The sequence below is a fragment of the Nelumbo lutea genome, chromosome 7 (genome assembly GCF_056320005.1).
Source record: "Nelumbo lutea isolate HS-2025 chromosome 7, American lotus-T2T, whole genome shotgun sequence".
Classification (NCBI taxonomy): Eukaryota; Viridiplantae; Streptophyta; class Magnoliopsida; order Proteales; family Nelumbonaceae; genus Nelumbo; species Nelumbo lutea.
The window spans coordinates 38656842-38671161 of NC_142690.1; the positions used below are offsets into that span (position 1 = coordinate 38656842).

The window sequence follows — 14320 nt, forward strand, 5'->3', positions numbered from 1 at the left end:
ATCAATTTGGAGGAAATTCCTTAATGAGATGATAATCCTTAAATAAGAAGAAGAATTTCTTTTCTTGCATAAAAGGATTTGATGCTTATTCTTAATCTTCTTATGCTAGGCATAGTGTCTTGATTGAATTGGGAATCCCTGGTGTACCTGGGTGATCTTATGCTAGCATCTACTTTGAAAGAGTTTTAAAGCAAGCAAGTGACCTTTAGTTGGTTTCCTAGTTGGAGCATCAACTCTTGGTTAAATCCCATTCAGTGTTGATTGGTTCATGTAATGATATAATGACTAAATGTGTGGGTTTCTGACCAGATTGTGAGACTGTAGTGTGGAGGGATAAAATTGCAATCAACTTTTCATGAAAGGTCTAAATAATAAAGTCTATTCAATTCATGTGGGGTCAAGTGATTTCTGTGGCACCTTGGCAAACTTGTTTTCCTAGGTTAGGGAGGTATTTGTCTTTGACAACATTGTTTTTTTTGTGTGTGTGTGCTGCTGGTAAACATTCATCGTGAGTTAAGATGTGTTGGTGCACCGGACTGTGTGTTGGCCTTTTCTTGGTTTTATTCCATCTTCTGAAGTTGTTGAACTAATTGTTCTTCCAGTTCCTCGGTGTCTCTAGGCCATACCATGCCTAGGGAGGCTAATGCTTTGAGGCATTACCTAGTTTTTTTAGAAAAGATAACTTCATTGCAAAAAACGGGGGAAAGGGGGAGGGGGAGGATGTACAAGCCAAAGCAGTCTAAGAAAGCCAAAAAACCCCAGAATTTACACTATCAATGAGTTTTCACTATACAAAGAAACCCTAACGACCCCAGATTTGGCAAGATCATTACCAACACCCTTAAGTTCTCTAGGAATCCACCTAAATGGGCATTTTGCATAGGAGGTGATGTTCCCGATCTCATTAAGAAAGAAATCAAATCTCCAAGACCCATCCTTATGGCTGGTCATCCAGTGATCACATTCCTTGAGTTCCCTTCAACCAAAAGTAAGAAGAGGTGAGGAGCAGCAGCAGTCCTGAGCCTCACTAGAAGCACTGGGACTTCATCTTCAGCAGTATCAGCCTCACCAATTAGCCCACTAAATGTCCAGAGCAGATCACCATTAGGTCTAACAATCTGACCTCCAATGCCTACCTCACGTTGTGGTTTGCAGAGTTTCTGCAACTGCCATCAAACTGAAGAATAAAGTTAGTAGGAGGCCTGGAACATGATCTGTTTCTGTTGATTGGAACAAGACATGAAGATTTCAGAACATGCATTATATTCCTATCCAAATCACCATACAGGATTCGTTATATGGTTTATGAGTAAGCATCCATTATAGTTGCTTGATTAAATTGGCTTATTTAGATTTTCCACGTTTGTGAGAGTGGTCAGTGACAAAAAATGGCCTTGTTATTGATTGCTATGAGACATTTTTGTTAGTTTTGTTGCTGGTATGAAACTCCTTATTCTGTGAGGAGTTTTTTATAATTTGCACTGATTATGTTACTTATACTGTTCTTTTTTTTGGATAAATAACTTGTATTTGATCTTTGACATTTCCTCAGCATTCTCTTTTCTTGATTGATTACTTTCCTTGGTTATTTTATTATTTTTGTTATTATTTCTTAGTTTGACCAATTTACCTTGATTTGGTTTTGCTTTGGTAGTCTAATGAATAGAAATTAGTCTAATTGTTCTTTCTTATGAATGGTATTATTAAATATTCTAGCATTTCTATTTTGAAAACTTGGATATAACTCTCTGGTGATTTTATTGTTTTGAAGCTAGGACACAAAGTATCAATATTTGTGGAATTGCAAAGAGTACTTGGACAAGGTGGGTCCTTCTAAGTGCATACTTTCTGGATGGTGCATGGGTTTCTTATATGCTCTGTGTTTTTTTGTTCCTGTTAGGCATCTCGCATAATTCTTGCAACTGATGCTGATCCACCTGGCCAAGCTTTAGCTGAAGAGCTTGCCCGTCGCCTTGGAAGAGAAAGGTTACTTAATGTGACATTCACTTCATTTTTGTAGTAACATTTGTTCTTTAAACAAGTTTCTGTATGACACTATATTTAATGTTTTGATTCTGTGGGGTGGCAGATGTTGGCGAGTCAGATGGCCAAAAAAAGATGGGGGCAATGTTTGCAAGGATGCAAATGAGGTTTGATATTAATTTCTGCATAATCTTAATGGGGATTAATTTTAAGATCATCCATAACAGGGGTGATTTACTTTTGAGCCTCATCTGTAAAGGTGCTGGGCATTGCCCAAATGATGAATTTTCTCATATGAAAAATTTGTTTAGTTTATCTTGTTTCTTTAGCTTTTTATGGATATTTCTTGTTTCTCTACCCCAAACAAGCACTATTAAATAGTCTATGAAAAATAAAACTTAGAAGGTTAAGGCCTTATTTTGTTAGTGCAAGGAGATATAATGAGGATATCTTATGTCTCTTTAGTACAGGATAAATCAAAGAATGAAGAAAAAACATAGGGATGATGACATTGATATGTTGAATTTGGCAAAGATACACAATAGACTGTCTGTGTACGTTAATTATAGAGAAAAAACAATAAAGGTAATTTGAGGATACTATGGATGTTTATTAGAGCTGCCATATGCTGAACAATTTGGGAAGAAAGGAATTTGAGATTTTTTTTTACTGAAAAAGAGAGAAGCAGGGAAGCTCTAATCGAAGTCATTTCCATCAGTGTTGCAGTGGATAAAATCTTTGGAGCTGTTTGAAGGTATATCTACAGTTGCATTTCTTGGAAATTGGAAGGAAGTGGCTGATTTAGCTCCATTTAAGGTTGAATCAGGCCTCTTTGGTCCCCACTAGTGGAAGGCTTCATTAAGCTAAACTTTGCTGGATTTAGCGAGTGTAATCCAGGTCATTCAGGCATTGGAAGTGTATTTAGAAATGAAGAAGGAAAAGTTGTTTCATGATTTTTAGGGCCAATAGGTACAGGTGGTTTACTCAGAGCAGAGATTATGGCTATTTTGGAAGGAGTGCAAAGGGCAAAAGAGCTAAATATTAGAATGCTAGTAGTTGAGGGTGCTGGTGATTAATTGGCTGTAACAAGAGGAAAATGGTTTCTGGAGTTTTATTAACGAAAAAAAGAAAGATTTAGATGGATGACACAGAATATGGAAGTGAGGCTTAAATGGGTAAAGCAAAGTACCAACTCCTTTGTTGATGTACTGGCTAAACAAGGGGTGGGAAGGGGTACCATGTTTTGGGTTCTGTTGTAAGTTGAGTTTTTTGGTGGGGAGGGCTAAGAGAGCATATTCCTCCCCTTGTCTTGTTTCTTGTTGTACCTTCTTTCCTTTTAATCATCTAATGAATTGGTTCAGTTATTGATAAAACAGAAAGAAACAATAAAGGGGGGTTGTCCCAGTTGGAAAGACAGGGAGCAATGATTAGAGAGAAAAGTATAAAAAAAAAGAAGGGGGTAGAGCCCCTGATTTGCCATAGGAATAGATGATGCTCTATTTGGTTTATAGAAATTGAGAGAAAGTAGAAGAAAACATATGATGAATACCATAATGAAAGCTACTAGTTAATGGCCTAGCACAATAAATGGATAATTTTCCTTATTTCGTTTTTTTTTTTTTGAAGATAAATAAAAAGAAAATTCCTTAACTGAAAGAAGAGAGCAAGTACAATCAGAAGGGTGATGAGTGGTCACCCAAAAGAAACAACAGAAGACAACAAATTATGACAAAGATACAATACATCAATCCCCCATCCTATTTTCATTGATGGCCAAAATCCATTCCCAATTGACTCTCTTGACACCCCTGAAAACTCTGGAAGAATCTGTTAGAGTCAAGTCGAGAGTTCAGGAGGAGAGAAAGAAAGGGACAACAGATTTGGTGGGTGTGACACCTTGTATCAGTCGACACCCTAAAAGATATATTTATATTAAAAGGTAAAAGGACAAATCTGCCGTTAATGTACAAAATAGAGTACAAAGAATAGTTATACAACAAAGAAGAGTAAAGTACAATAATAGCTCCGTGGCTAGATTTTGTAGTCTCTACACTCCCCCTCAAACTGATGCCTAGGAATAAGCATCATCTTGTCCATGAGAAATAGATGCCGAACTCGAGTCATTGCTTTAGTCTATAGGTTTGCTAGTTGGAGCTCGGAGGAGACATGAGGAAGAGATATGGTACCCTCAAGAAGGAGATCACGAATGAAGTGGCAATCAACTTCTGTGTGTTTGGTGCACTCGTGGAAGATGGGGTTGGAAGCAATTTTAATTGCATTGATATTGTCTGCACAGAGAGGGACAAACGATGATGGCTCATTAAGTATTTCAAATAGAAGAGCCCGAAGCCATATGATCTCACTACACATGGAAGACAACCTTGTATTCAACTTCAGTGGAAGATTTGGACACAATAGCTTGTTTCTTGCACTTCCATGAGATAAGAGAGTTGCCTAAGAAAACAAACTAGCTAGTAGTGGACCATTGGTGTCAGGGCATCCAGCCCAATCAGACCCACATAGGCCATAAGATTAATGGAGGATGAGGAAGAGAAGAATATCCCGTGTGACAGGGTGCTTCGCACATATCTAATGATTCGATGAACTGCAGATGCGGTTGTCTTGGGGAAGACACGAACTAGCTTACTATCTAAATTGCATAAGATATATCTGGCCGAGTCATGGTGAGAGAAATTAAACTGCCCACTAGCTGATGATAAAGGGTAGGATCTTCAAGAGGAGAACCATCATTTCAGGTTCAGTTCTAGTGGGGTGTCCACAATCTTAGAGTCACTAAGATTTTGCCAGTTTAACAAGATTAGCTGCATACTTTTGTTGATTAACAAAGTAGCCCCGAGAGTTTCTGCTCACTTCAAGTCCTAAGAAGTTTGTCAAAGGCCCCAAGTCCTTCATCTTAAAGGACTCACTGAGTAACTGTTGTAGCCTAGCAATTCCTTCTGTGTCATCCCTTGTAATTAGTATATCATCAACATAAATGAGTAATATCATTACTCCATGCTTTCGCCTTAAGATGAATAAGGAATAGCCGGAAGAACTCTAGATAAAGCCATCATCAGTGATGACGGGTCTGATCTTCTCAAACCAGTCCCTAGGAGCTTGCTTCAGACCATAAAGTGACTTATTAAGACGAAAAACAAGCAGCGGGTTTGTACAATATCCCGGAGGGGGTTTCATATAGACTGTCTCTTTCAACTCCCCATGGATAAAAGAATTCTTGACATCCATCTGATGGATTGTCCACTGTTTGGCTGCAAATGCAGCCATTAGAAGTCGTACAGTGGTCATTTTAGCTACAGGAGCAAATGTCTCCTCATAGTCTATCCCATATTCCTATTTGTAGTCCTGTGCAACAAGCCTAGCTTTGTATCTGTCTAGGCTTCCATCAGATTTTAGCTTCACAGAGTAGGCCCATCGACTTCCTATGAGAGATGTCTCGGGTGGAGCTTTGACTAGGTCCTAGGTGTCATTCTCAAGAAGGACTCGAATCTCAGAATCCAACAGCTTGTTGGTAAGATCTAGGAATGTCTGTGGTAGATAAAACAATGGAAAATGAGCTATGGTCTGGTGAAAAACCATAACGGTTAGGTGGACAAGAAATTCTAGAGGAACGACGTAAAGAGGGAGCAATGGGTTCAAGAGGAAGGTCAGGTACACTTATTGAGGCAGCTGGAGTGACCGAATCAACAACTAGAGGCGGAGCATGGGGGATGGAGACTGAAGAAGGCCGTTGCTTCCTAAAGTAGGAAGCTGCTTGCGTAGTTCACTATGCATTCATGAGGTAGAGGGAGGACAAAACAAGCACAACCAAAAACCCTGAGCATGGATAGGTTTGGGGGTTTGTGAAAGAGAGATTGAAAAGAAGTGTTATTCAAAACATAAGGCGGAGGGCGATTTATGAGATACAACAGTTCTGGCCACCTCCACCCAAAACCAAGAGGGTACAATGGGTAGTAACATAGGTGTGAAAGTGTTTAAATACAGTGGGCAGTTCTGGCCACCTCCACATTAATATACTTTCCCCCTGAATCCGATTTTAGCATACAGATTCGAGCATCAAATTGGGTAGTAACATAGGTGTGAAACAAGTGCAGTCATCAATAAAGGTTACATAGTACTTATATCCCAGCCATGAGACAACTAGAGACGACCAGGCATCACTATGTGTTAAATAAAAAGGAACTGTTGCATGCTCAAAATGAGAAGGAAAGGGTAAAATATGACTCTTACACAAACCACAAGTGATGCAAGCATTATTCACATTCTTAAAAGAAACAGTAGAAACAGGACTAGAAGTAGTAGTAGTACAAACTACTAGAAGCAAATAGCTGATCAAGTTTCTTAGAAAACGGATGGCCAAGGTGTTTATGCCACAAATGCCAATCATTATTACAATTAAAAGATGCAGAACTAGAAGTAGTAGAAAGCAAACACGAAGTAGAAGCAGGAGCAGTCTTATTCTTCTCAAATTCCAAAGCAAATAGTCTTCCTATTCTACGCCCCTTCCCCTTCACCTCCTCAGTTTGCCGGTCCTGTTTCAAACAACCACCAGAAGTGAATGAGACATTGTTACCTTCCTTTACAAGTTGGCCAACATAAATCAAATTGGTGGTAAGCCTAGGTACAAATAAATTTTTGGATAAATGAAATGGGGATGATTTAGAAGTAGATAAATACAAATCATCACAACCATGTATGTCAAGTTTTTCACCGTTTGCAATGATGATATGTCTATTGGGAAGATGGGGTTTGGGATACTGACTGAGAGTGGCCCCTGTCATATGGTTAGAGGTTCTTGAGTCAATATACCAGAGATGGTTCGGTGAAGGGCAATAGGTCGGAGACTTAACAAACATACCAATAGTAGAGAGTGTTGAAGAGATGACCCAGGACATGAGCTGTCGAATTCCTTCTTCAGACATGCTGCAGGGGGTGTCGGTTTGACCAGCTATAGAAGTAATAGAGGAGGCATCTGATCTGTCTACAACAATCTCATTGGCCTTGTAGTTTCCTTTTTTCTTATTTGATCCACTACCTTTCTGAGGCCGGGTAGGACATTCAGTGATAATGTGGCTAACTTGCTTACAATGGGTGCATGTGTTCTTCTTACAATGGGAAATAACGTGCCCATACTTCGTACTTTCATAACACTGTATCTTAGAGAAATCTTTCTTCCCTTCTGGTTTGGTTGCCAGGAAGACAATATCAATGTTAGAATCTTTCCTTCCATCCAGTGCAGTCTGTGTAGTCAATTTGGTTTTCGCTCTCAAGATATCTCTCAGGATAGTATCTAAGTGAGGTAGTGTTCCTCGGCTTAGGATATTAGATTGAAAAACTTCAAACTCAGGCCTTAGATGCATTAGGAAATTCATAATTTTCCTCCTGTCAAAGTGTTCCTTCATGTACTTCATGCAACCATCTGAAGGATCTTTTCCCATGTGAACTAACTCATATTATGTCCAAAGGTTGATGAATCCGGCATAATATTCGTGGACTTTTCTGTCTCCCTGATAGTACGAAAAGATGTCAACCTCTTTCTGATATTGCCTAGAGTTGTTCAATTGCTGATAAACTTTCTCGAGATATTGATACATCTCATAGGCTGTCCTGTACCCTCTCATAGGGATAGCAATATCGGTTTCGACTGAGCCTAGAATCCATGACGCAAGTTTTACGTTGTCGATCTTCCACTGATTAAGTCCTTTAATGTTAGTCATCAGGTTTAGATACAAATCCATCTAGATATCCCCAAAGACCCTTGGCTTCGACATGGAACTGAAAGTTGAACTTCCATAATGCGTAATTCGTACCGTTGAACTTAATAGGAAGAACCTCCATCCTTTCTGATGCCATTGGAAGACAAAAGGCAACAACACACACTTCCATAAACCAAAAAGATTTGAACCAGAGAAAGAAAAGGAAAATACCTTTCAGTTGATGTCCAAAAAAGGCAACTGTATAGTTCTGCCAAACTGAAGAGTGGATCAAAATCCCTCAAAAACAAAACTGACACAAACAAAACCAAAGGGATTCAGTAGATCTGCTCTGGGCAACACCAGATCTAAAATTTCAGGCTTATCCGATGTCTCTTCAAGGAGATCTAAGAAGAAAGGTGAATTCGATGGCATAGCAGTCCAGGAAACAAATCTGTAAAGTTCAGCTCTGTAGCCAATCTACGAAGAAGATTAAAAAGGCACTCAAGAACTTCTCATATACTGATATGAAGTTCTTGAACCAGTAGTCGTCGAGATGTTCAACGAGATATTATGTGAAGATAGGTCGTGACCTGTTCTGATATCATGTCAGAATCAAGTCGAGAGTTCAGGAAGAGAGAAAGAGACCAGATTTGGTGGGTGTGACACTGTGTCAGTCGACACCTTAAAAGATATATTTATATTAAATGGTAATAGGACAAATCTGCCCTTAATTTACAAAATAAAGAGTACAAAAAATAGTTATACAACAAAGAAGAGTAAAAGTACAAAAATAGCCCTGCGACTAGGTTTCACAGTGTCTACCGAATCAGTATCCAGTCTAAAATTCTTCTCCTAATGACTAGTTGCTCCATAGATCTTGCCTTATCCTTGAATATTCTTCTATTCCTTTCCTTCCAAATCTCCCAACAGGCCACAAAAGGAACATAGGGCCATGCAAATTTAGCTTTCTTACTCCTGATCAAAACTGGCCAGCATGCAAAAATCTCTGATGGGCTTCTAGGATTCTAACTGACTGCACCGAACGATATGAAGCTCCAAATGCAATTTGAAGAGCCACATAGCACCAATAGATGAATCATATCTTCCTCAGCATTTACACACAAATAGTACCTGTTAATAAGCTGCATTCGTCTTCTTTTCAAATGCTTCTTAATTAAAATACCATCCAATGCCACCAGCTGCAGAAATGCTTTCACCCTTGGAGGAACTCAATTCCCCCAAATACCTTTGAGATTAGCTCTTCCCACTTGATTCCTAACCAAATGATAATAGGATTTCACCGTGAAGAATCTATTTCTGCTTTCCTTCCACCACCTTGAATCTTCTCTATCCATCTGCAGCTTCACTACTTTTGAGTAATAGCTAATTATGCTCCTGAATTTCAAAACACAAACTTACTCATACATTGGACACAGATAGAAGATCATAAGATGTGCATCTCTGTTGCAAAATTGACTACAGATGGCAGGTAGGAAATTGATCTATAGATCTGTAGATCTGTACCTTTCCTATTTACTCCCTTTGGCTACCTGCTAAATAATGCCTAAATGGAGTTTGGGGATCTCCAATGGAATTCAAAAATCTCCACGAAACATGCTGAGTTTGAAATGAAGATATATATTCTTTATTTACTGTTGGCATATTAAGACTGGTTGGGAAGAAAACTCCAGACCGATTAGTTGTGTTTTAATGAACTAGAGCATGGATTTCTTGGCTTGATACGGATATTGTTATTTTTGTTTCAATAATCAATAGCTCAATCAACTGTACCGATGTTCAAATTTATGCTCACAGGTCTTGTCATATTATGGGCCAGATGCATTGAAGGAAGTAATTGAGAATGCTGAATTGTATCCCATACGTGGTTTGTTCAACTTCAAAGATTACTTTGATGAGATTGATTCGTATTACCATTGCAGTTTTGGATATGAGCTTGGTGTATCAACTGGATGGAGGGCTCTGAATAATTTGTACAACGTATGCATTATTCCTTCTATTATCCTTTTGATCTCATTATTCTTTTTAAGTTGGTGTGCTATTATGTCCATTGTTCACATTTCTTTTTGTTTTTATCTTCACTATTGGCATGTGCTCATGGAGAAGAGAGAGAGAGAGAGAGAGATGAATAGAGTGGATTTAGTGGAGAGAGGAACATAAATGGAGAGGAGGGGGGGGGGACAAATGTACTGTTCTCATTGTTGACTGGACAGGAAACCAAGTCAAGTATTGGCATTACATAATTATGTTGATTAATTATTGATGACATGTTTCTTAAAAGGGGAAAATATTGGGATCAACTCCTTTTTCAAGACACGTTCATATTATTAAATGGACTTTTATTTTTGATGATCCTTGAACTTTGCAAAAAGGCCACTTTTGACCTTAAAGTGCCATTTTTGCCCTCAAACTATGGTGAAAAGGCCATTCTAAGACAAAAAAGATGGCGTTAGAGACGCCATTGATGATTCCATTACACAAATAATAACATAATAATGCCTATTGATATGGCACTGTTCATGTTAAAAAATTATATGAAAAATTACATATTAGTCCCACATAAAATTTCCATCGTACATTGCTTCATGAAAGAGCTTTTGAAAGCGTTGGCACCAAGAATAAAAATAAAAATAATTATTTGTATTTAATAATTATTTATTAATAAAATAATGAATTATGAGTAAAACAAAAAAAATCTAACTCTTTCAACTTAATTAATTTAAGAAAAAATAGGTGGGTCTCACTTAAAGTTCTCAGCTATTCACATCTAACCAAGAATAAAAGCAAAGTAACTATTTTTATTTAAAAATTTAATTTATAACATAAAGAATTATTAATAAAACCAAAAACAATTTGGCTCTTTCAACTTAACTAATTTCAAGGGGAAAAACAAGTGGGTCCCAATTAAAATTCCCTCCTATTCACATTTGACCAAGAATAAAAACAAAATAATTATTTTTATTTAAAATATAACTAATAATAAATTATTAATAAAAATATTTATTGATTAATGAATTACTAAAATAATAAATTATTAATAAAAATGATAATATTTAATTATTAATAAATAATTAAGAATGAATTAACTTATCAAAAAAATAATTAAGAATAATTTATTATTTTATTAATACTGTTTTGGCAATTTTGTGCTATGTTTGGCAATTTTTTTGCAATTCTTTATTATTTTATTAATAATTAATTACTTCTTTTATTAATAATTTATTGAAATATAAATATTTTTATTAATATTTTATTATTAATTAATTATTAAATAAAAATAACTATTTTGTTGTTAATGTGGGTCAGATGTGAATAGGTGGGAATTTTTAGTGGGACACATTTGTTTTTTCCCCTTGAAATTACTTAAATCGAAAGAGCAAGATTATTTTTTGTTTTATTAATAATTATCTGTTAAACAAAAATAATTTAGTATTACTTTTTTTTAAATAAAAATAATTATTTTGTTTTTATTCTTTATCATATGTGAATAGGTGGGAATTTTAAGTGAGACCTACCTATTTCTTTTCTTGATATTACATAATTTGAAAGAGTTATATTATTATTTTTTGTTTTATTCATAATTCATTATTTTATTAGTAATTAATTATTAAATAAAAATAATTATTTTTGTTTTTATTCTTGGTCACATGTGAACGGTGGTAGTTTTATGTGGGACTCATTTTGATTTTTCAAATAGTTTTTTAACTTGAACATGCCACATCAATGGGCATTATTATGTTATTATTTGTGTAGTGGAATCATCAAGGGTGTCTTTAATGCCATCTCTTTTTGTCTTAAAATGGCCTTTTTGCAAAATTCAAGGATCGGCGAGCCAAAAATCCATTATTAAACCAGTGGTAAAGTCTTTAACTGTGCAAATCCTAGGTGTGGGATTGAAAGAAAAACGGTGGGAGAGAAAAGTGACGAGTCAAAAAATTGGGCTGGTGCTGCCAGCTCTAATATTTATATTAAAGGGTTGAAGTGCAAAAAATTGTAAAAAGACTAAAGTGTCCTTGGAAAATAAACTGAGAAGTAAGAATTACATCACTCCTCAAATTGGGGCATAGATGTCTATCATTCCCTACTTGTGACAAACCTTGTTATGTCGCATGTGGTGGAGACCCTTGGTGAGAATGTTAGCAAGTTGCTCTTTAGAGTTGACATAAGAGTGCATGAACCTCCCTTTTTCTAATTTCTCCTTAATGAAGTGTTTGTCAACCTCAATGTACTTTGTCATGCAGAATAAGATTAACTGCAATGTTGATGGCAGCTTTGTTATCAGAATAGTAACATAGGACTATCAACTACAAACCCCAGTTCAGCTAACGGATTATTAATCCAAAGAACCTTTGCAACTCCATGGGGTTAGAGAAGTGATTGGAGAGGTGGATTAAAAAGAAGAGGATTCTAGTGATTAGAGAATGTAAGAAGTCGGTGGTGTTCTTGGCAGTAGAAGCAGTTGCTTGTTTTTTGAGTTTTTTGAACTCAGTTTGTGGTTTAAAAGAACTACTGTTTGGAAAGAGTCATTGGAAGTGGAGTCTTGGAAGTATGTCGCAGAAAGGGGAGTGAATAGAAAATGGAATCTTTACTGCTTTCCTTGAACACTTTGGAGGTGGAAGAAAACAACTAACATACTTTCTAGGAGTAAGTAGTGAATGGTGGAGGAAGGTAGGAAGTATCCTTTCAAAGTTTTTTTTTGGAAAGGGTAAGTAATATTTATTGAGACAAGTGATACACAAGGGAGGCTGAGATCAGTCCCAGAAAGGCCGACTGATCTAATCAGCAGTTACACATTCCACCAAGAACTAGAAAGAAAAACAGCAGACACATTACAATTTCTGAAATCCTCAGACACAGACACCCAAGAAATCAATTTGCCCACTGCTTTCTGAATTAGCTATTCCGGATTTAAAGCATTGTTACAGAATATCCTTCTATTCCTCTCAGACCAGATGGACCATAACACAGCATTAGGAATAGTCTTCCAAACAATCTTCTTTTTCTTTTTCAACCCCATGAGCTTCCAGCAACACAACAGCTCCTTAACCGAACTTGGCATGACCCGACTTAAGTTCATAGAGCTGAAGAAATGATTCCACAGCTGAGAAGAAAACGGGCAGTGAATGCACAAATGATCAGTGGATTCAGCACTACTCCCACACAAGCTGCATGACAGGTCCAAAAATTGAATGCCCCTTCTCACAGGGTTAGCTCTAGTAAGGCATTTATTTAGAGCCATAGTCCAAACCGGGAAGTTAGATTTAGTTGGGCTGGTGGGATTCCACACCTGATGACAAGGGAAATCAGAAACACCCCTTCTACAGAGGTTAGAAGCTAGAGAGACTTGACAGAGAACTCACAATCTGAGTTCCACTGCCACTGCCACTTATCCTCTGAGCTAAGATCCAATTCTTGATTCTGAAGACAGGTCAACAGAACCGACCAAACCGACCGGTATACATATATTTATATATATTTTATGTATATTTATATATTATATATATTATATATTTTCTATACAGTATAAATTAATAAATATGCATTATATATAAATATATATATTTATAATATATAATATACTATTTATTATTTAAAATAATATTATATATATATTTCTAGTGTTTTATTATATATTTATATATTTTTCTATAATAAATATTATAAATAATAAAAATTTGAAAAACCAACGAACCGAACCGACGGTTACTGAACCGGTTAACCGGTTGGATTCGGTTGTGTTTCAGTTGCCAGTTTTCCAAAAGTCAGTAACCCTGGTTTGGTTTAAAAAATTAGCCCATGGTTTGGTTAATCGAACCGTGAAAACCCCTATTTTTAGGAATGAGATATAGCGAGAAATAGAGGAACTAACAACAAGAAATAGTGGCAGAGAAAATTCATTGGCTAGGGGACTCAATGTGGCTAAGGAAGAATGATGGTGGCGGCGAACTTGAACTTGAAAGGAAAACTGGTTTTCAATCAATTGAAGGAAAATTGTGGGAGGGGGGGGGTTGGTCGTGGAAGCCAATTATAAAGTGGTAGCGATTTCACTCCAATCAAAAGTTGGATCGCTCTTGATATCAAACTAGAGCCCAAGTTCTAGTGAAAAAGAGTTGTTAATCTCGAATGAAGTAATAGTGAGAACTCTGGGCTAGCTGTTTCATTTGTGGAGGCAAAATTGGTTTGAGTCAATTGCTACCATTTGTGGGAGTCGTTTATCAAGGTGGTTCTTACAAGATTTATGATCTGCGGTGATCCTTTTGGTGGGGGCAGGACCTAAAGATATTCCTAGAAAGATGAAATTTTCTTTGATGGAAGATGGTTTTCGGTGTGGCTGGTGACACCCATGGAAGCTGGGTGTGGAAGGAAGGTCATAGGAAGATGAAAGGTGGGAATATGAAGTGCTCCGTGGAAGGTGGTTGGTGGATTCAAATGAACCTAGACGCTTGTTGAGACAGAAGGTCAATGTTTGGGATTATCAAAAGAGGAGCATGCAATCCCATTAAATGTACTTAATTACAGGGAAGGAGAAGAGACAGAAGGTAGGGCTATGGTTCAAACATCAGAGAGAAATGGTCTCGGAGTCATAGGAAAGGACTTTTGGGCCT

At 36.9% G+C, this 14320-nt stretch overlaps 1 protein-coding gene across 1 annotated transcript in view; it reads left to right on the forward strand.

Moving 5' to 3' along the window:
• LOC148846144 (toprim domain-containing protein) overlaps window positions 1-14320 on the forward strand; it is a 94380-nt gene that overhangs the window by 34517 nt on the left and 45543 nt on the right. Inside the window, exons 10-13 of the mRNA XM_088954390.1 lie at window positions 1776-1823; window positions 1901-1986; window positions 2090-2150; window positions 9513-9695. Of these exons, the coding sequence (XP_088810516.1) occupies window positions 1776-1823; window positions 1901-1986; window positions 2090-2150; window positions 9513-9695 (378 nt within the window). The remainder of the gene's footprint in view (window positions 1-1775; window positions 1824-1900; window positions 1987-2089; window positions 2151-9512; window positions 9696-14320) is intronic.